This window comes from Xyrauchen texanus, chromosome 25 (genome assembly GCF_025860055.1).
Source record: "Xyrauchen texanus isolate HMW12.3.18 chromosome 25, RBS_HiC_50CHRs, whole genome shotgun sequence".
Lineage (NCBI taxonomy): Eukaryota > Metazoa > Chordata > Actinopteri > Cypriniformes > Catostomidae > Xyrauchen > Xyrauchen texanus.
This window is the reverse complement of record NC_068300.1, coordinates 40,086,471-40,109,150: the sequence shown is the minus strand read 5'-3', so window position 1 is coordinate 40,109,150 and position 22,680 is coordinate 40,086,471. Positions and strand designations below refer to the sequence as shown.

At 40.2% G+C, this 22,680-nt stretch overlaps 1 protein-coding gene and 1 pseudogene across 1 annotated transcript; one reads left to right on the top strand and one right to left on the bottom strand.

Annotated features, from left to right (window-relative positions):
• Positions 1-4,751: 4,751 nt before the first annotated feature.
• On the top strand, positions 4,752-5,782 carry LOC127618442 (gastrula zinc finger protein XlCGF49.1-like). The gene is made up of 4 exons (XM_052090872.1): positions 4,752-4,827; positions 5,061-5,357; positions 5,448-5,584; positions 5,675-5,782. The coding sequence occupies exons 1-4, from the start codon at positions 4,752-4,754 to the stop codon at positions 5,780-5,782; spliced, it is 618 nt and encodes a 205-aa protein (XP_051946832.1).
• A 198-nt stretch (positions 5,783-5,980) lies between these two features.
• On the bottom strand, positions 5,981-20,624 carry LOC127618441 (peripheral plasma membrane protein CASK-like; annotated as a pseudogene).
• Between the last annotated feature and the right edge of the window lie 2,056 nt (positions 20,625-22,680).

Here is a 22,680-nt window from a genome sequence, read left to right as displayed (position 1 = left end):
AACAAACTATGGCATTTTTCTACATTATAAACATTAAACCTATTCTAAACACATGTAAAAACAATAAATACAAAATATAAATACAAATATATATATTCCCACACTCCCCTAATGTAGCCTATGACAAATTTAATAGAGCTGAAGTAGTGATATGATAATATTTATTATCAATCTATTTCTCCCTAAAGTATAGTTGGTTAGTATTACTATAGTAAATTCAAGGTCGATGATGTACAATTCTGTGCTGAATTCAAATGGTTTCTGCTTCTCAGGCCTTGCTTCTCGCAGAGCTGCGCGTTTAAGAGCTTGAGACTGGTCTGCAAGTAAAAACGCACCTGCTTTGCGCTTGCTCTGCTCTGTCCATTGAGCCGTATCCATCTACAGCCATACAGGTGCATTAGCGGAGGGTGTGCCTCTGCCTGTGTATTCGACACTGCTAAACCAGATACTTCAGATGTGTCACCAGACTTCAAAATCAGATGAACCGCAGTACAAATCCATACCAACCCATATAATTGAGAACCTACTGATATATCCAAGTCTAGATAAAAGTTTTAATGCAAAGAGGAACTTGACATAGAGTCCTAAACGCCCCCCATTTGTAACCTAATGCCCGGGCCGGTGACAAATAAGGTTTTCAAATAGGTTAAAATTGCACATCAAAGTAGTTATTATCATTATGGGGATGTTTTTTACTTATTACTAAAATCTCAATTTTAAACAATGTATTTTAAGCGGTTTAACTGTGAATCATGTGACGACACCAGTCAAAATGTCATACGGGATAACATTAATGCATTTTCTAAATATTATGGTATTAAAACTTTTCAAATCAATAATACTTAATGAATATGTAAAGTGATGCAGTAAACAATATTTAGAGCTCAGAAAACATTTTTTTGCACAACTATTTTTTCTCATTATATTGTGATTTCTTTAAATGTGACCCTACTTGTTCAAGTTCTTTACCCACATTTTAACACTGCAATGTGATTTAAAATGCAAAATGTCTGAAAATGCTTTACAGAACTTGGTATCATGTTATTATTGTTTCCTCAATTCCATGAAGTGAAATTGTGCATTTCAATGGAAAAAAACAGCGTTATCCCGCCTGACTTAAATTGTTACTCGGTATGACACCATATGAGTTAACACATGAATTGCCATTTTTACAGCACTTACACATAATAATGTTCATAAATAATTAATGTTTATGTTATGCAATGTTTTTCCAGGAAATTAATTAGGCTTCACTGTAAAGAAATACAAATGTGGTTTTCAGTGTGTAAACTGTTACACACAAACTCAGTGTGGTTTCTTCTCAGATTTGGCAAGTATACAAATATATTTAAACAATTTTTTCATGTTTATGAATATCAAAACAGCACAACTTTTCAACATTATAGGTTTAATTTAGTACTGAAAAGTACCTTGAACCATTTTATTGATGATCATATTCACTCTACATCAATATTCATAAATAATGTAAATGTTAATATCACAATTTGAATGGAAATTATACAAATTAAAGCTGAAAACTGTATAAGAATATATTGTCAAACACATGTTATCCAAGATAACGGATGACATTATGGGCTAACAGAAAATAACTGTTATCCTATATGACAAAATTTTTATCCGGTATGACAAAACTCAGTTTAAATCTTAATAAGGCAGTATTTTTGGCTACCTATAGAAATATGCAACCTTTACCTTCAACTTCCAAATATGTAAATTCATGCTAAATAAACATATTTACATAAAATCCACATTATATATGTTATTTTAGCGTTATCCCATATGACAAAATATGGATTTTTACTACATAGTGTGTTAGTGAGGAAAAAGGGTAAGTTAAACACATTTTATGAAAGACATACTTACCTTTCACCATTGTTTGGGGGTCCTTCAGGGTCTTTGTGATTGTGTAGCATGCTGTCTCACATCATGTCAAAATAAATTTCACAATAAAATTGCTGCAGTTTTCTTGTTATCCCGGATGACATTGGCTGACGGCCAGTTTTGCGACAGAATGCTCCAAAGCATAACAATCAACTGGAGTCATATTCTTTGTAATATTTAAATATATTGTTGTCAAGACTCATACAATAATGCCTGTGGCAGAGATGTTAGGGTTTATTAGATTTTATACAGTTTGTTTGGCTTTTTTGTATGTCACTCTAAGGTCCGGACAGTTATCCGGTATGACATTATGTGACTATAATGTCTAACAATTCTTACACTTTGTAATACCCTCAATATATGTTCATATAATTTGATAAACAGAGATCAATAGATTCAATAAATGTGCTTTTTATTAAACATTTCCTTATTTTGACATCATAAAGGGGTTTGGACATCAAAATTGTACGTCAGGTCATTGGGCCGCCCCCCTCTTTACTAATTTGCTCTCAGCACCCCCTGGCATCATTTGAATGTCCCTGTTGAGAACCCCTGTTTTAGATAAACAAATTGCAGAACCACAATGTGATTTTTATTGCAAGGACAATATAACAAAGTATTGCAATAATTTAAATAAAGGAAAAACAGCGCACAGCCTTTTCTGTTATTATTTTTAATATATGCATCATATTTTATACTATAGCCTACAGTTATTCTCAGTGTACATTATTCTGCATGTATTTATATCAGTACTTTGTGTTAAATAATCCAGGCATTAATCCAGGTATTATAAAAAAGAAATTGAGTTCGGAAGTCTGGAATATAGACCTTACTTGTAGCCAAATACATGTGAAAATAAATATGAAACAGCACTCTTTACGTATCTCACTCGCATAAACACAGATTATATACTCCTCAAAATGCATCATCATTATTGGAAGAACATAATGAAACAGTTATGCTATGTTAATCTCTAACAACTGAAGGGTGTAGACAGGAGACTAGTATAACAACAGCACCGTGACAGACTCGATGTGAATAAACCTTCCGTCAGAGGTTCGTCTCGCAAAATTGGAGATTTGGTGTGAACAGGCCTTCACTCAATGGGGGGGAGGGAGCTGTTGAAATCTTTTGTTTAAGCTAAAAACATGCAGTTGCAGGGACACACATATTGCCAGGCAAGATCTAACTTGATCGAATACAGTCGCAACATATATTGAACAAATATATTTATATTGCTTATATATACACCGATCAGCCACAACATTAAAAACACCTGCCTAATGTTGTGTAGGTCCCCCTCGTGCCACCAAAACAAATTTTTATTTTTGGCACCATTCTGAGTAAATTCTAGAGACTGTTGTGCATGAAAATCCCAGGAGATCAGCAGTTACACAAATACTCAAACCAGCCCATCTGGCACCAGTTCTGTGGATGGAAATGTCTTGTTGATGAGAGAGGTCAACAGAGAATGACCAGACTGGTTTGAACTGACAAAGTTTATGGTAACTCAGAATACCGCACTGTACAATTGTGGTGAGAAGAATAGCATCTATTCTGAGATGCGGGTTGGCGCTGTTTTGGCGGCGCTGTTATGACTACACAATTTTAGGCTGGTAGTTTTAATGTTATGGCTGATCTGTGTATATTTATGATATGTACTGCTGGATTTTTAACCAACTGAAGCCTATTTATTGAACCTGCAGAACACCCTCCCAGTAATTCATTACAATAATCTAGTCCTTAGGTCATGAACGCATAAATTAGCTTTTTTGCATCAGAAACAGAGAGCACGTGTCGTAAATTAGCAATATTTCTGAGTTAGAAGGATGCTGTTCTCCTAACATTGGAAATGTGATTTTCAAAGGAAAGAGTGCAATCAAACATAACACAAAAGTTCTTAACTGTAGAAGATGATGTAATAGTACATCCATCAAGTAATAAATTATATTCTAGTATCTTAGGTTTAGAGGTATTTGGTCCAACAATTAATAACTCTGTTTTGTCAGAATTGAGTAGAAGGAAATTTATAGCCATCCAGTCTTTGATATCATTGATACACTCTGCTAACTTGGAGAATTGGAACATTTCACTGGGTCTCGAAGAAATATAAAACTGCATATCATCGGCATAACAGTGAGAACTAATTCCATGGTTCCTGATGATGTCTCCAAGTGGAAATATATGCAAGGATAAAAGCAGAGGACCTAATATTGAGCCCTGCGGCACTCTACTTTAGCTTTACTTGATCTAAAAAAATATTTGTTAACTCAAACAAAGTGGTAGCAGTCTGATAAATAGGACATAAACCCTCCTAATGCCTGTTCACAAATGCTTCATAATTGTCAAAAAAATAATGTGTTCTATGGTGTCGCACTAAGATATAAAAGCACAAGAAGAGAGATACAGATATCAGATGATAAGAGGACGTAATTTGTAACTCTGATAAGTGTAGTCTAAATCCTAACTGAAATTCTTCACAGATACCATTTCTCTGTAAAAATGAACATAGCCGGGACATTACATTTTGTAGTATTTTGCACATAAATGAGAGATTTAACATCAACCTATATTTAACCAATGCTCCCGACTGAAGCTGTGGTTTCTTGAATAGCGGTTTAATAACTGGAAAGTTCTGGGGACACGTCCTAAATATAGTCACTATCTCTAAATATAGAGACACTTTTCATTCTCTATATGAAATTCTTTTTTTTTCACTTTTCATGCACCTTTTCATTTTCAGAGCATTTGTAATTTTCTAGTTAGCCATATATTTATATATATATATATTTTTAAATGACAGTGTTTATGATATCTAGGAGATATAGTGTCCATGTGTTGTAGTTAATATGACCTGTGTGGTGTCCAAGTCAGCCTGCAGATGGTCAGTTTATCTAGTCTATCTGCTTCCTTACCTTGGCACAGGTGGGTCAAACACTAACACTATAAGGACAATGAGCTCAGACTCTAACTATGACATTTCTTGGGATATGCCATTCCTTTTGTCCAAAAAAGATAAAGAGAAAATGACTGATATTAATGGTCATGGTTTTGAAAAGCATTCACCTACCAGACTTGATTGTAATAATCGCATCAAAGATTACGTAAAACTAGATCCTTGATTTCTGCATTTTGACCTTTTACTATGTCATTATTAGGTCTGAAGCAAGTGAAAGAGGAAAGTCTGGAACTGAATGAAGAGGAGGAGAAGCATCAGAATCAGGAACCTCATTTCATAACAGAAGAAAAAGCTCTCACATGCTCTCAAATTGGACAGAGTTTGAAACATAAAAGAAACATTAATGATCACGTGAGAATTCACACTAAAAAGAGGCCTTACACATGCCATCAGTGTGGACAGAGTTTCAAACAGAAAAATCATCTTGATGACCACATGAGAATTCACACTGGAGAGAGGCCTTACACATGTGTTGAGTGTGGACAGAGTTTCAAACGTAAAACACACCTAAATGATCATATGAGAATACACACTGGAGAGAGGCCTTACAAATGTGTTCAGTGTGAAAAGAGTTTCAAACGTAAAGGATATCTTAATGGTCACATGAGAATTCACTCTCGGGAGAGGCATTACACATGCCTTCAGTGTGGACAAAGATTCGAAGGTAAACGACCTCTTAATGATCACATGAGAATCCACACTGCAGAGAGGCCCCACACATGTGTTCACTGTGGAAAGAGTTTCAAAACTAAAGGTCATCTTTGTACTCATCTGAGAATTCACACTGGAGAGAGGCCTTTCACATGCTCTCAGTGTGGAAAGAGTTTCATAAAGAAAGGACACTTTAATGATCACATGAGAATTCACACTGGAGAGAGGCCTCACGCATGTGTTGAGTGTGGACAGAGTTTCAGCCGTTAAGGATATCTTAATGATCACATGATAATTCACTCTAAAGAGAGGCCTTACATATGTGTAACATGTGGAAAGAGTTTCAAACGTAAAGGATATTTTAAAGATCACATGAGAATTCACACTGGAGAGAGGCCTTATGTATGCCATCATTGTGGAAAGAGTTTCATACACACAGGCTCTTTGAAATATCATCTTCGCTGTCACTTAGGCAATACGCCTAAAAAAAACATGTGAATTTATACAAATGAGAATTGTTGTGCTGTTTTTGTGGAAAGTGCTTTTAACAGCTTTAAATGACACCAGACAATCATAATTCCTGTGGTCATGGAAATCCTGGAAAAGTCATGGAATTTAGAAATTGTGTTTTCCAGGCCTGGAAATGTCATGGGGAATAGGGGATGTAAACCAATCAGCCACAACATTAAAACCACTGACAGGTGAAGTGAATAACATTGATTATCTCATTACAATGGCACATGTGAAGGGGTGGGATATATTAGGCAGCTAGTGAACAGTCAGTTCTTGAATTACATGTGTTTGAAGCAAGACAAATGGGTAAGCGTAAGGATCTGAGTGACTCTGACAAGGGCCAAATTGTGATTGCTAGATGAATAGGTCAGAGCATCTCCAAAACAGCAGGTCTTGTGGGGTGTTCCCGGTACACAGTGCTTGGTACCTACCAAAAGTGGTCCAAGGAAGGACAACCGGTGAACAAGGTCATGGGCTAGCCCATCTGGTCTGATCCCAAAGAAGAGCTACTGTAGCACATATTGCTGAAAAACTGACCATGATAGAAAGGTGTCAGAACACACAGTGCATCGCAGCTTGCTGCATATTGGGCTGCACGCAGAGTGCCCATGCTGACTCCTGTCCACAGCCGAAATCGCTTACAATAGGCAAGTGAACATCAGAACTGGACCATGTTTTCTATTAGATCATGTGGATTCCCGGGTTCGCGTGTATCGATTACCTGGGGATGAGATAGCCTGGGGATGTTAATAGGTTCCATCTTTTTGGGTTTGAGTCCAATTACTTAATGTGACAGAGGTATTTCATGGGTGCTTATTAGATATTTTAGTACATATGTGTATATAATATGATTATCTGGTGTAATTGTTTATTTTGAAAGAGGCTTCTATTTATCTGCATCTGCAATGTGCCATTGCCTAAGCTCTGCTGTTTTGCCTGCATTGTTTTGCTATAGGCCTTTACACACACCCATGTCCGCACACCAGTACCTTCACTTTGTTGCATAAAACAGCTTCTTCTGCAGTCTGTTTCAATCACAGTGCCCATAGCGTTATGGTCTTTTTTTTATGTACAATTAATCTCAAATACTTTATCTTCAAGTCAAGTCAATTTTATTTGTATAGCGCCTTTCACAACACACATCGTTTCAAAGCAGCTTTCTAAAGAGACCTACCTCATTACTCAGGGATGATCAAGCAAAGAAAAACTTTGTATTATTTTATTATTTTAAAGAGGGTATTTATGGGAGTAGGCAGCACTTCAAAGATTATAAAGTGCAAGAAAAAGCATGTGAACCCTTTGGAATTACCTGCATATACACACATATATATATATATATATATATATAAAATCAAATCTGGTTTGATATTCATCTAAATTACAATAATGAACTAACACAATCTGTTTTAACTAATAACACAAATTATTGTATTATTCTTGTACATGTTGAATACATCACTCAAAAATTCACAGTGTAGGTTGGAAAAAGTATTTAAACCCGTTGGCTAATGACGTCAACAAAAGCTTTGTAGAGTCAGGAGTTGGCAAAGCTGGCATCCATTTAATGAAAAATGATTGGAGGTGTGGGTTAGAGCTACTTTGACTTATAAAAAGCACTCAGACATTTTGAATTTAGTATTCACAAGAAGCATCTGCGAAGAGATCTCAGAAGACCTACGATCAAGAATGCTTTGCATAAAGCTATAAATGTTTACAAGATTCAACAATTTATTACTGTGGTTACTCACCCTAGATGTGGCCTTCTAGCCAAGATGACTTAAAGGGCACACTGCAGAATGCTCAGTGAGGTAAAAAAGATCCCTAGAGTGATAGCTAAAGACTTGAAGGAATCAATGGAACTTGTTAACATCTCTGTTCATGAGTCCATGGCAGGAGACCACAAAGGAAGCCGCTGCAGGGATGGGATGTGTTCAATAAAGACATGAAAGATTATAATTGTTGGTGTGATGTTGGCTCAAGCACATTGTCTATACTTGTGACTTTGATGAAGATAAGATCACGTTTTATGACCTATTAATACAAAAAACAAACAAACAAACAGCTAATTCCAAAGGGTTCACATACTTTTTCTGTAAGTATGATTTTTTTAATTAGAGGAATGCAAGAATATAGTAAAAACAAGAGAAAACTTCCAGTAGGTACTCAATTAAAATTCGACTCTTTACAGCATGCAGTACTGCCACGGTAGAACCTTAAACTCTCACACGTGAGACATGTATGCAACATCACTGCCAGGAGGAGCAAAGGGACACCTTTGGCACCATAGTTTAGTAGTGTGAAGGAAGTGAGTTATTATGATTAACAGTGTTAATACTATTATTTGAATTGTAAGTTTTTACATTTTGATGTGTGTAAGGCAATTAGGGATGCTCCGATCAGGATTAGCCAATCCGATCAGGATAACCAATACCGATCACCTATCTTGTTTTCACCTGATCGGCAGAGACGGATTATTTCACCTTTTATCAAGATCTCTGTCATAACTGGCTACATGTAACATCTGCACACTGACACTATTATTTGAATTGTCCTCTTCCCAGTAATATAACCTTGCCTTGTTTTTGCTAATAAAAAAGGCTTATTAAAAAATATTTTTGTAATAATAAGTAGCTATCAAAATATTCTGTATATTAAGATAGAGTTACTCTATATGAAAAATTAAGCTTAGTGTCAAACTAAAGACAATTTGATAACACATTGGTGCAATTAAACTTAATGTGACATTTTGAGACAATTATTCATTATATTTCATATAATTTTTCTTCCTTGTTTTATTTCTATTTTATTTTTGCATTACATTTAAAACTTTATATTATGGTATCTTAATATAGTATAAAGAATTGTTGTATTTATAAATTCATTCCCTGCCTTTTCATTTAGTTAATTTATCACTTGTTGCTGCTTGAACTTTCTTGGAACACACACTTTCTTATGAGGGCAAGAGATGAAATAACCCATATTTCTGAAGACTACAGGTGCTACTAATGTTAATGCTGTTTAATCGGGAGACATTTAATAAAGATGTTTGAATTACACTACATCTTGTAACTTGTGTTATAACGGAGATGCCTAAGACCGGCGGAGACTGAGAAGCTGCCGGCATGAACCGTTTCATAGCTCGCGCTGTTTACCCTTTGCCTTGTTGCATGTGAAACGTCTCAGGTTTAGGTGCGACCAGCTGTGAATATTTGTGCAACACGTAAATTAAATTGACTAGAATTTATAGCCTCTGCTGATGACATCATTGGTTGCACCTGTAGCAGGGCTATAAATAGATGTGTCACAGGTGCATCATCAGGTATTTTGTCTGAAGAGCAGTCCTGGGGCATCCCAGTGCAGCAGTGAAGCGCAGCATCTCGTTCCGCTTATATCAGGGAACAGGGGTTACAGTTAAGTAACCCGAGACGTTCCCTATCAAAAAGCTACACTTAGATGCTGAAGTCCGTGAAGTCTTTCCTGCTCCGGCGTTGTAAACGGCGGGGAGCAGAAGGCTTCGAGAGTGATGTACAGTCGAGAAAGGAACCTTAGGCAGGTAGTCATGATGAGGATGCAAAATTGCTTTAGCCATTCCTGGGGCAAAATCTAAGCAGGCTGGCAAGACAGACAGAGCCTGTAGATCCCCAATTCTTTTTAGAGAAGTAATTGCCATAAGAAAAACCATCTTGAGAGTCAAACGTTTATCAGACGCTGACTCTAGAGGTTCGAAGGGGATCTCAACCAGACCCTCAAGGACTATTGCAAAGTCCCATGAAGGGATCCTGGTCCTAGCAGGAGGTCTCATTCGCATGGCTCCAAGAACGAAGCGAGTGAGCAGAGGATGTCTCCCCAACGACACCCTGTCAATCAAGGCATAGCAAGCTGATAGAGCGGACACGTAAACACTGAGAGTGGCGGGGCATGTGCCTGCTGATAATTTTTCCAGCAGAAAGTCCAGAACTGAAGCAATCTGGCAGTTAACTGGATCTGCATTATGTGCACTGCACCATCTTTCAAAGACACCCCATTTATTGGCGTAACTTCTTCTAGTAGAGGGAGCCCTAGCACTTAGAATGGTCTCGATAACTTCAGGTGAATGCCCAGTGTCCCTCAGTTGGTACCCTTCAGGGGCCAAACATGAAGGTTCCACAGCTCAGGCCGGGGATGAAATATTGTCCCCTGCGCCTGAGACAGAAGGTCCCTCCTGTCCGGAATTGCCCAAGGCGAGGCGTCGAGGAGAGACATTATCTCTGAGAACCATACCCTGTTCGGCCAGCACGGCGCTATCAGTAAGAGGCAGAACCCTTCCTGGCAAACTCTAGTCAAGACTTCCGGGAGAAGAGAAACCGGGGGAAATGCATACAGGCACATTCTAGGCCATGTATGTGCCATCGCGTCCAGACCCAGGGGGGGCTGGCTGACTCGGAGAGAAGTAGAGGGGACATTGCGCTGTCTGTTGAGAGGCGAAGAGGTCCACTTCTGCCCTGTAAAATCTCACCCAGATTTCTTTAACTACCTTGGGGTGGACTTTCCACTACCCCGTCGGTATTTTCTGTCTGGACAGTAAATCTGCTCCCACATTCAGGCATCCAGGGATATAAACTGCCCTGACTGACAGGAGCTTGCCCTGGGCCCAAAGGAGAATCTGACATGCCAGTCTGTTCAGCTGCAGTGAACGTAGGTGTTGCAGGACAGAGGGCGGGGCCGGGATGTGATTATACACACCCGGTCCCTTATCAGTGTAAAGGAGTTCAATGGGAAGGAGGAAGCGAGAACCGGCTTGGCAATATAAATAATATTTTTAATGATAAACTTAAAAGACAAAAGACACACATGACGGACATGTCCGTAAACTATCTCTCTCTCGTAGCACCACCGTCTGCCATCGGCCTTTATCCCTCTCGGAGGCTTAATTAGCCTGATAAGGGACCGGGTGTGTTTGATGATTTATGTAAGAGACTGCTGCTGTGTTGTCCACATGCACCAGGACATGGCAGCCTCTCAAATGCTGGAGGAAGTATTTCAGGGCCAGAAATACAGCCTTCAACTCAAGGCAGTTGATGTGCCAATTGCACTGATGACCCTCCCATTTCCCTTGAGCTGCACGACCACTTAAGTCCGCTCCCTAGGGAGGCGTCTGTCGTTAGCAACTTGCGACGGCAAGACGCACCTAGAGTGGGACCCAAAGTAAGGAACCGGGGTCTGAACCACATAGAAAGGATACGAAGCACGCGGCGTGTAACCCTTATTAGCCTTAGGGGACTGGCCCTTGGGTGAAATCCCCTGGCTTTGAGCCACAACTGAAACAGTCTCATGTGCAGAAGGCCCAAAGGGATCACCAAGGACGCAGATACCATGAGACTTAGTATTCGTTGATACTGATGAACAGTGCAACCTTGGCCTAGCCTGACTTTGCTCAGACAATTGTTCTTGCATCGTGATCGAATTCCATACAACGCCCAGATAGGTAATTCCCTGAGAGGTACTGTATTTCAACTCTTTTTGATGTTGATTCTCAGACCCAGAGAGCCCAGATGAGATAAGATGATATCCCTGTGCTGAACTGCCAGTTCTTGAGACTGTGCTAGTATCAGCCAGTTATCTATGTAATTCAGAATGTAGATTTCCCAAAGTCGCAAAGGAGCCAGCCGCTAATTGGGCATAATCGTTTTCTTTCCCATGATTCACATTAAAGAGGATGGATTCACTGCACGAGCGCAATATATAAGGTCGCACGCCAGGACTTGAATAATTTGTTATGAACTTCGGGGAAGAATTGTGCAGGATGCTGCCTTTTGACGGCGTCCGTACTGCTGGAAACAGTCATCGAGGTGAGATTATTCAGGTTCCTCTGGGGGAGACCAGCCAGGGTGAAGCTCTTCGACTGCCCTTGTAATGACGCAGAGCATCTCCCTGTCAGTGGCGCGTGCACGTTCCTCGTCCTCGCTGGGGGGAGGGGCGGCAGCATCATCCACTGACCATTTGCCTGATGCGGCGAGAGATATAACATTGTCATCATCCCCAGCGTCAGATCCACCAAACGAGATGAGGCCGCACACTCCTTCACAGGGCCAGAGCTCGTCTCGCACATAGCGTATGGGGAAATATGGCTCGTGGGTTGTGTGCTGGCACGAAATCCACCTCAAGTTCATCTGACAGAAAATGCAGCTCTCATGCTTGTCTGACGGCGGGATGTGTCTCACACACAAGGAACACTTACGGAACGACATCTTGGAAAAAGACGCGAACATGTTAGTGGCTCTTCTAGATAAATAAATATAAATATTGATTTTTTCAATCTAAATCACAAGCAGTGATCACTGTCTTGAAGGAAGAAATTCTGAGGAAATGGTGTCTGTGCACCTGTTTTATAGCTGTCAGTTCACGCCGGAACGAGCGTTTAGTTTCGCTCCAAAACAGGCGGGGCTCAAACACCATAGCCAATATTAGAATATTGCCGTTATTGTAGAGAGGTTTCAAATAGGTTGTGTATGAAGGCACTCCCCATATGCGTTAGTAAACGCAATGTCAAGTGGACTGAAGTCGTAAGGGAATGCCACATTAACAGGACAGCACACAAACTTTTCATATTTGCCATCGCTATACCTCTCCCACTGCATCGTTCTAGACTGCTGAATCTTTGTTGTCTTACAACACTATGCCAATATTCCCCACAATTCTGATGCCATGACAGTGTTGCTCGTGCTCAATTCTTAAAGGATTTGCATGTTTTTTGCGACATGAGTGATCGTTTTTGTGATTGGCCAAATTACCAATCACTGTTCGAGTTGTAGAACGTGAAAATTGGCCGCTACCAATCGGTGGCTGATCGATCGTAGCATCCCTAAAGGCACTCTAACAATGCAAAATTAATGGCAGCATTAAAATTATAGCTTAGTTTACCATTGAGGTATAGACAAAGCTGTTTTAATGTAACTAATAGATATTAGTTATTTAATTATTTTCCTGAAAATCGAAACCAAAACATTGTGAACATTTATTATTTATTAGCCCTAATGAAAAAACAAAACTGCAGTGGTAGACAATAGTGGTTCAGTGGAAACCCTGCTCATAAGCGTAATGGAATATATTTGTGCTTATTTTGTTGTTATTATATGTGATATGCCTTTAAATTTACAGATGATGGTGTCTAGTGGAAAAAAGTTTGTGAAAACACGTGGAAACACATGCCTAGGGGTTTTCTGACCAGCTCTCGTGCCTACTGCAAGTTACTCGCAGGTTTGAAATTAGATTTTTTTTTTTAACTTTAGATTTTTTTATTTGTTTGTCAGTTTAGATACATGTGCAAAGTAAAATGCATCCAGCATTCACAATAAGATGTTTTTGCGCTGCAGCTGGCACTGAAACTGTGTCTTGTAAGGTTATTGTTGGTTATACGGACTTATTGAGGGTGAGTAAATTATGGGATAATTTTCATTTTTGGGTGAACTAACCCTTTAATGTTTTATAGATGTCATAGAACCTTACTGTTGTTAATATCAGTAAATTTACACCTGCATCCAACATAAAATCAATGCCGTACTATAGAATGAGCATTTCAGTGGCACAAAGAATGCAATATTATTGGGCATTTCACTTATTTTGAAGTATAATAACAAATAATTTCACTTTCATTATCAGTTTGTTCTCAAAATTGTAATTTTAAAGGCCCCAGATATATCCCTCCATCTTCTTGCATTCAAGAAACGCAAGGTTTGTTCTTACATTCATAATGTGTAAGCCTGCTGAAAAATATTATTAAATAAAAAAAATTTGTAATGCATTAAACTAAATGAAGCAAACAACACTAATATTGAGTTGTGTGGGTTTAAAAAATTTTTTTTTTAAATATATATATATATATATATATATATATATATATATATATATATATTTTTTTTTTTTTTTTTTTTTTTTTTGATAATACAAAGTCCCAGCTTTCAAATGATGTCACATAGGCGGCCTGGGGTCAGGGAGTGATGTAGGGGGGCTTTCATCCAATAAAGGTTAAGAACCACCTGTCTAAACCACTTGGTAATCCAAGCAGACTAATGAGGATATTTGTTGCATGGCCTTCATGAAATTTCAACCTCACTTGGGCTGAGTATGCACACAATTCGTTGCCAGTGTCGTTCATGGGGTTGTCACCCTGCCCCTACCAGTGTTGCCTTGGGTACCAACCGCCAATTTTCCCTTTCCCAGAGCCGGAAGCGGTGGTGCACTCTGCCCTAGTGTTCATCAGCCATTGTCAGCTCAGTTGGAAGATCTGAAGATTTGTCTGGTGTGCCTTCATTACTTTAATGGCATGATTACCCTGGAAATGCTCATTGATATCACCCATCAGCTCATAAAGCACATGAAAAATGCAATTGGCTGAAGTGCTTTAAAGTCCTGAAAATGTTTGTCAAAGTCTGAAAGTATGTTATGAAACTGCTCAACATATCGAGTGTTGTCAATTGATACATTCTTTTTCCTGCTTTTCCAGTTCAGATGCAATGTGCCTGGAAGGATTTTAGATCGTGCTGCTCCAATATTGATGCCACCAGTTATATGTTTTGCTTGAAAGCGTTAACAGAGCTAATCATGTCTACAACACTTTTGTCTCTCCCTTAAGTACTAAATTGAGCTTGTTGAGCATGCCAGTAAAATCTGTTAAAAAAAGCCAATCCATCAACCATTGTTCATCATCCAGCTTTTCATGTTCAGAGAGTTTGAGAAACTCTTTAATTTCATGAGGCAACTACCTGAATAGCAAAAATGCCCCTCTACTGAGCCATCTGACATTGCAATAATGCAGTAAATCGGTGTGTTCTGCGTCTGACTATTGTGTGTACGAAACAATCATCTTTGAAGAGATCTTGCCTGAATCAAGCAGACAATTCTCATTGACACATCCATGACCTCTCTTATATCTTTGCACATAGTGCCTGCTGATGAATACAGTGGTAACCGAGGAATTCTAGAAACATCTCATTCTCTTTGCTTTTAGCAATTACATTGCTGGTACACCATCAGATATGACTGATATGAACTTTGATAGTGGTAAGTTCATACTTGCAGCAATGTGGAAAAAATGTCCTCGGCATGTTCCTTCAGAGGTAAAACACCCAACATCTCCTCTTTAACAGTCATGTCTGCAAAAACCATCCCAACTGTGCAGTATCAATGGCGTCTGTAGACTCGTCTAGTTGAAGTGAAAAACTTCTCTTAGTTGCTGACATAAGTTATGTGCCATTGCTTCGCACCAACGTGTTACAGTTGGCCTGGACAACTGAACTGATTTAACTGCTGACATTAATTCAGACTTATTTTTAAAATCTTGAAACAAGGAGTCTACAACCTAAACAAATGCCTCTTTGATCTTTTACTCATCTTGAAAGGGTTTCTTATGTCTGATAAGAAGATGGCTCAATTTCAGGGATGCCACTGTTGCTGCTTTTGCTTTCGAACTTGGCATTGTAAAAATGGATTGTTAAACAGTTAACTGGGATTTCAGTTCTTTGACGTTCCTCTTTCGTAACTTTTCGAACACTCTTCATGGGAAATTTACTGTCATATGTTTTGTGCATGGTACGATAATGCCTCTCCATGTTGCCTTTTTTTTGTCAAAACAATAGCGGCTTGACAAATTAGACACACATCTTCCTCCCATTCAGAGTAAAAATTGTACGTTTTGTATTTGGTGCTGTATATGTCTCCATTTTGCTTCGTTTTGCTATTTCTAATTTTCAATCATTTGTTTTAAATGCTATGCAGCTGCTGTATGTGATAATTGTTGTAATGGTAACCGTATGCCTACAGTCTATCACAAGTACATGGTGGCAGTGCATTGAAGATATCTTTTTTTTATCATTAAGTACTTTGAGATTTAGTTGAAATGGAAAGTGCATTATAAATAAAATGTATTATTATTATTATTATTATTATTATTATTATTAAGTCTATGGATGAGAAATTAAGAATGATCTTCGAGATTTTTTTTTTATTAAATATGTTTTCAAATATTTTTTGTAATTTCTCTCTTACTCTCTTTTTTTTTACCTGTTACAGAAAAAGTTACTTTTGTCTTTGTGCCACCTTGGATTTACACTAACACCTAGCGGCTTGGATGCAGCATAATTTAAAATCAATAGTTCCCCTTCTGTCGCTCTCTCCACGTTGTGTCGGAGAAGCGACACTAGGGGTCTCTCTTGAGCGCCGATATCCACCTCTGATCTATGAAAAAAGGCCAATGAGAGTTGGCAGCCGGTATTTGCATGTCCCGCCCCCGGACATACGGGTATTTAAGCGGCGCAAATACGGGAGTTCATTCAGAAAATTTCTTCGGAGCCGATGGTCGTGTCTGCAGTTGCTGCATACTACACACCGAGTTCCTGACATTCCTCTGCAGCATGCTGTTGGATTATACGGCGCACAACAGAGGCTTTCTCCTGTTTGCACGGCTGTGCGTTCCTGCCCCTGGGCGCATCGACAGTGCAGATTAAAAAAGCTCTCACGAGTTTTTTTCACAAAAGAGTGATTTTTATTAAAAGAGTGAATTTCACTAAAAGAGCAAAACACAGCGGCGTTGAACGTCCTTTTAACGTCCCTGTACTCCCTTCCCGGACCTGTAGAGCAACATCCTTGCTGACCGCAAAGGCCTACAGCGCCACCGGACGCGCCGCTTCTGCCCTGCATGCCATGGCTCTCCTGCAGGTCCACCAAGCCAAGGCACTAAGAGACATGCACGGGGGTGGCCCTGATCCCGACACGCTGCAGGAACTGCGCTCAGTGACTGACCTCGCCCTGAGAGTGACGAAGGTCACAGCGCAGGCGTTCGGGCAGGCGATGGCCACGCTTGTGGTCCAGGAGCGTCAACAATGGCTGAACATGGTCGAGATGCGTGAAGCAGACAAGACTAGCTTCCTCAACGCTCCTGTCTCCCAGCTTGGCCTCTTCGGCGACACCGTTGAGGACTTTGCCCAGCAGTTCTCCATGGTGAAGAAGCAGACGGAGGCCATCTCTCACATCATGCCTCGCCGCAAACCTACCGCTACGGCTCATGCCCCGTCTGCTCGCCGAGGGCGTCCTCCCACGGCCAAGAAACCTTCTGCTCCGCCTCAACCCGGGCCCAGTTCTCAGCCCCATAGTCGAGCCAACCATGGGAAGCGCACGCCCCCTGTCTCACGGACCCCCTCGAGGACCCGGAAGGCTCCCAGGCGCTCCTGAGACAGCCCACCCAGAGTCCAAGACGTGGACCATGTGATGCATTTGCCACTCTTTGCCTCCCCTGCCGGGTAGGTGTGGCCTCCGCAGGTTCTTCTCCCCCTGAAAGAAGGGCTAAGACCCCCTTCCCTCAATGCGTGTAAGGGCCCCGGCAGTGCCATGAACCTTGTAAACTTTGCCAAACTAGCAACTATTTTTCTTATATGCACATATTTTAGCATATTTACAGCCTGTTATCTTCTAAACTAAGTTACAAAAACCAGACAAATCAATAATAAGCTACTGTATAAAATGTTATAAATGTGCATTGAACTACGGAAATGTAAAAGGGAAAAAATAGTGTTTTTGTAATATTTATTTTTTTATTTTTTATTTATTTATTTTTTTTTTTATTGCAAATTAACAAAAGAGTAACACATACAAGGTAGTGAGATACATATACAATACAGAAGAGAGAAAAAGCACAAAAACAAAACAAAAACAACTTGACCACAAGGGTCAAATACATACATATGCAATGCCTATTTTTCTGTCATTGCACCCTTGGCCCCGCCCACTGGTGCTCAGAGTCAGTCACACAGGTGAAGAGGAGAGAAATGGCCTGTCATGGGAGATTCATCCAAAGTGGACTTACACAGGACACCTTCATGTGCCTGTTTGGATTTAAATGTTTTTCTACAAAACGTGCACTAGACGAACGACTTTGACCGTTATCATACATCTCTTCGCCTTTTTCCGTTTTCAAATTGAACAGATGAAAGGAAAGAGGAAAAAAAAACATACTGAAGAGAAGTTTGTCATTTGCAGGGGAATTTACACAGGGCAATATGAAATGAAGAGTTCACACTCAGTGTGTTTAATTATGTTTATGCACATTACTTCATTTCAATCGCAAAATGTATGCACCATTGAAACATTTACACACAATAATGGGTTTTCTCAAAGTAAAACAATAATACTCTTAAGACACATTCCATTCAGAGGTTGTGTGAGTGCGCATAGGTGTCCATCCCATTTCCGTGCCTCTCTCAGAGCAGATTGGGAAAGTGGGAAATTTCCTCCAGAAAATTATGTTGTAACACTGGTGACACCAACTGAACATACTTTATGCACTCTCGACTGTGAAGGATTAACATACAGACATCTCGAAGAAGAGCGCCCACTGCTGCCCTTGTACAAACCTTCATCTGTAAACAGAGGGGTAGAACCTTCCATGCAGAAGGTGTATTAAATGAAAAATAAATACACAATACTAGAAGAAAGCTACAATGTGTTTTATTAGAACCCTAACATTAGCCCAAGACTAAATTAAAGAATTCTTATAGCTTACTTTTGAAACATATCGGCAGCATTCTCTGGGTTTGGTCAATTAAATAAATTGCCTAACAACTTTTTTATATAAATTACCAGAACAAAAAAAAAAACATTAAATTAAATCAAATTAATAAATTGCCAAAAAAACAACAACAACAAAAAACAAAAACAAACATGGTGTCTTTGTGGTTGCCATGCTATTAGAAATATCTTGCATCGATCATGTGACACAAAGTAATAGTTCTTCCCGTTCTCCTCATCTTTCTTCTGCAGTCGGGTCGTGTGTGGAATAGGATAGGCGAATCTGTCGGGATGTTTGGCGATGAGTGTGTTTTTGATGTGTCTCCTACCGACCCCGTGAGCACCCAACAGCACCAGTGTTGTCCTCTTGAAAGAAGGCAGCTTCGCCACCTGTTTGTACATCACCAGATCTTGTTGTTCAAACACTGCATTGTGTTTGGCTAAATATTTGTCCTTATACTATTTCTTCTTCTTCTAAACCACATATATCTCGTCTGCTGCTCCTGTTTTCTCCATGGCTATACATGCAACATGCCACTCCTGCAGCTCTGGTGATGCGATCAGTCCTGTGTGCCGTTCTCCGTGTTCTCCAGTTTTCTCTGCCACCAGTTATGATTGTCTTTACTGATGATCTGATTGATGTGCACGCCCGCCTCTCTACAGGGTATCAGGTCATCTTTAGACGGGTCGTATTCGAATTGTGCTCACACGTAGATCTGTCGAACTTTTGGATGGATAGTCGATGGCAAATCTAATATTGATCTGGTGACACTAGAGTATCCATTAGCAGGAGACTGTCTGGACACATCTGGTGACTCTTTATCACATGATATAGACTGACTGCGGTAACTCTGGACAATCTTAAACGTGATGCTGCCTCTCATCTCATGCAGCATCTTCTGCAGCTGCTTCACTGTTTGATTTGTGACAATGATGCCATTTATTTCATGGATCTCGTCTCCCACATGTAGCATTCCTTGCCTGTAAATCTTTCCTCCATGCATGATTCTCACTATGATACAGTGTTTCAGATTGTTCATATTCAGAGTAATACACATGGCTCATCCGTGCTCTTCTGGAACTGCACCAGTCGCACACACGACACCGTTGTTGCTCTCGGGTGAGTCTCCGTTCAGGTATGGTGAGGTGGTGCGGAGTCACTCTCAACACATCGTAGCTGTAAACCTCATGAGCCACCACAGCCATGAAATGCTATGAAATGCGGCCATGAAATGCGGCTGAGTGAGAATTCTCTTCAATTCTTTTGCCTCCATGTTCTCTGGATAACAGGAAAGGGTGTCCAGGGCCTTTTTTGCTCTCTGAATGGCATCAATGGGAGGGTTTCTGATTTTAGGTGAAGATTGACTGTTGATTTTATCATACAAGTTCAGCAATGTGTGCAGGTGTTGGTCCTTGAAGATGCTGTGCTGTGATTTTCACTGCAATCTGTCAATGCGTGAATCTCCTCTAGCCTATCCAGAACTTGTGACATGGCCCCAGAAGATGTGGGGTCCTCTGGGATATCATGAAGGTCTTCGGGAGGGTCGCCGTAAAACGAGTTGAACTAGATACGGCAGTGAGCAGGGTGCCCTTCAGTTTTCTCCAAGCATTAAACTTCCTCAGCTTCACGGCAGGTTAATTTTATAAGAGTAACAATTACTCTCCTTGAGCCAGGATTGCATGAGGGATTCATAAACAGTGATATTCTCAGCACGGTTGAGCATCAGCCACACCAGATTTTTAGTGCTCTCTGATATCTGAGCCCATTGACGAAGATTCATCTTGTCCTTTTGATTATGGCTTCAAACAGATGTTCTATAGTGCCATAAAAGGGCAAACAGTTGCTAAACAGGATGAAAAAAATCACGCCACAACCCCAAACAGCCACGGGCTTCCTATATGGCTCGCGCTTCACCACCTCTGGGACCATGAAGTGAGGAGTGCCCACACGACAGAATATGTGGTTACATCCAGAATATGTGGTTACATCCTTGGCTGTATGGGTATTATATGCATACAGGTTTGAATTGTTACATTTGTGGAGCTTTGACACAGACATCATCTTTCAGAGGAGCACAGTGAAATTAAATGGTCTGATCATGTGATTAGTTTATCCCCCATGTAAAAAATATTAAAATTAAATCGAAATTGTACTTTCATTTATAGCTGATACTCTCTATAATATGCATCAACAAAATAAAATACATAGCTCTCTATAAAATACAATAACAAAATAAAATATATAACTCTCTATAAAAAACATTAACAAAATAAAATACATAACTCTCTATAAAATACATTAACAACTGTTTGTGGACCCTTCAAATTTTGGAATTAAATGGCTTAACCCAAAAATGAAGACCTGTGTTGTATTTCACTCAGCTGCGCTGTCTTACTGTTGTGCTGTTTTGTTGGCCTTTTGTAAACATGGACATTATGATCGTGTTGGTGCTTTTCCGTGCAACACCGGAGATGTGCGCTGTGTTTTAAGAGTGTATGTAATGAATGGTTGCTGAGATGAGACAGAAGAAGCTGGATCTAAATGCAGGCTTTTAATGAAGATGGTAATATTGAAACAAATTAACATGAACTCATAAAGCAACAGACAAGAACTTACAAAGAAATGCAAAACTGGAGAGTATATATAGACACACAAGGGCTAATGAGGGAATGGAAAACAGGTGAGAACAATGGGAAACAGATGGCAGTGATGAGGGCAGTGCATGATGGGAAACTTAGTCCAGGGGAAACACTTCAAAATAAGACTCCTAGGAAACAAGAGGGAGCCAGACTGTGCCATAAACCCCCCTTTAATTGGCGACTCCTAGTCCAAATGACTGGTGGCCAGGGAGGAGACCCCAGGTTTGGGATAGAGTTGGGAGGCCTTTGAGGTGGCCACAGGGCTGGGACTGGATCTGGAAGCCCTGGGGGCAGCCACAGGGCCAGGACTGGGTCAGGAGGCCTGGGGGGTGGTGGAGCTGCTGTATGAGGAGTCTCTGGGAAGGCGAATGGAAGTTCCATAGCACCACACATTCCAGATATTCACCAGTGTCCAGTGAGGATCAGCTGGAGGTATCAGTTCCTTCAGTGTGCTATTCAGACCGGTCCAGAAGAAAACCACCAGAGAGCGGTCTGGATAGTGAACTAAATTTACACTCCAAAAAATTGCGGAAATGATCCTCAACTGGACAGTCCTCTTGCTTAAGAATCAGTTTTCTGACAGCCGCTAGTTCCTTGTGGGTCAGTTCTTCTCTAATGAATGGTTGCAGAGATGAGATGGGAGATGCTGAATCAAAATGCAAGATTTTAATGAAGATGGACAAGAACAAACAAGAACTGACAAAGAAATGCAAAACTAGATGGTAAAAATGCACACACAAGGGCTAATGACGAGAACAATGGGGAACAGATGGCAGTGATGAGGGCAGTGCATGATTGGAAATGTAGTCCAGGGAAAACACTTCAAAATAAGAGTCCAAGGAAACACAAGGGAGACAGACTGTGACAGTGTACAAGTACAACTTTTTTCCCTCCCCTATTCTCCCTAATTTGGAATGCCCAATTCCCAATGCGCTCTAAGTCCTTGTGGTGGCGTAGTGACTCGTGTCAATCATTGTGGCGGAGGACGAATCTCAGTTGCCTCCACGTCTGAGATATTTTATCACATGGCTTGTTGAACGCATTTCCATGGAGACATGGAGACTTTACGCTATTCTCCGCGGCATCCACACACTATTCACCACATGCCACACCGAGAGAGAGAACCACATTAAAGCCACCATGAGAATGTTAACCCAACGTGACTCTACCCACCCTACTTGGCCAATTTTGTTACTTAAGGGACCTGGCTGGTGTCACTCAGCATGCCCTGGATTCGAACTCATGACTCCAGGGGTGGTAGTCAGCATCTTTACTCGCTGAGCTAGCCAGGCCCCTCACAAGTACAACTTTTAAAAAGTATCTCATTCTGCTGTTGCCACTGGATGGATGAATCACATGCAATCCTGTGTGTAAACAAGCACGGAAGATGTGAGAAGTGAAGACCTGCAGCTTTGCTTTGGCCTGTTGAAGCACCCAACATCATGGATTGTATTACACTCACACTATGATTCAAACTT

Coding starts and splice junctions, on each gene's coding strand:
- LOC127618442 (XM_052090872.1), top strand. CDS start 4,752: ATGACCTGTGTGGTGTCCAAGTCAGCCTGCAGATGGTCAGTTTATCTA. Junction 5,358..5,447: donor GTGTGGACAGAGTTTCAAAC/GTAAAACACACC, acceptor TCAAACGTAAAG/GATATCTTAATGGTCACATG. Junction 5,585..5,674: donor CAGAGAGGCCCCACACATGT/GTTCACTGTGGA, acceptor ACATGCTCTCAG/TGTGGAAAGAGTTTCATAAA.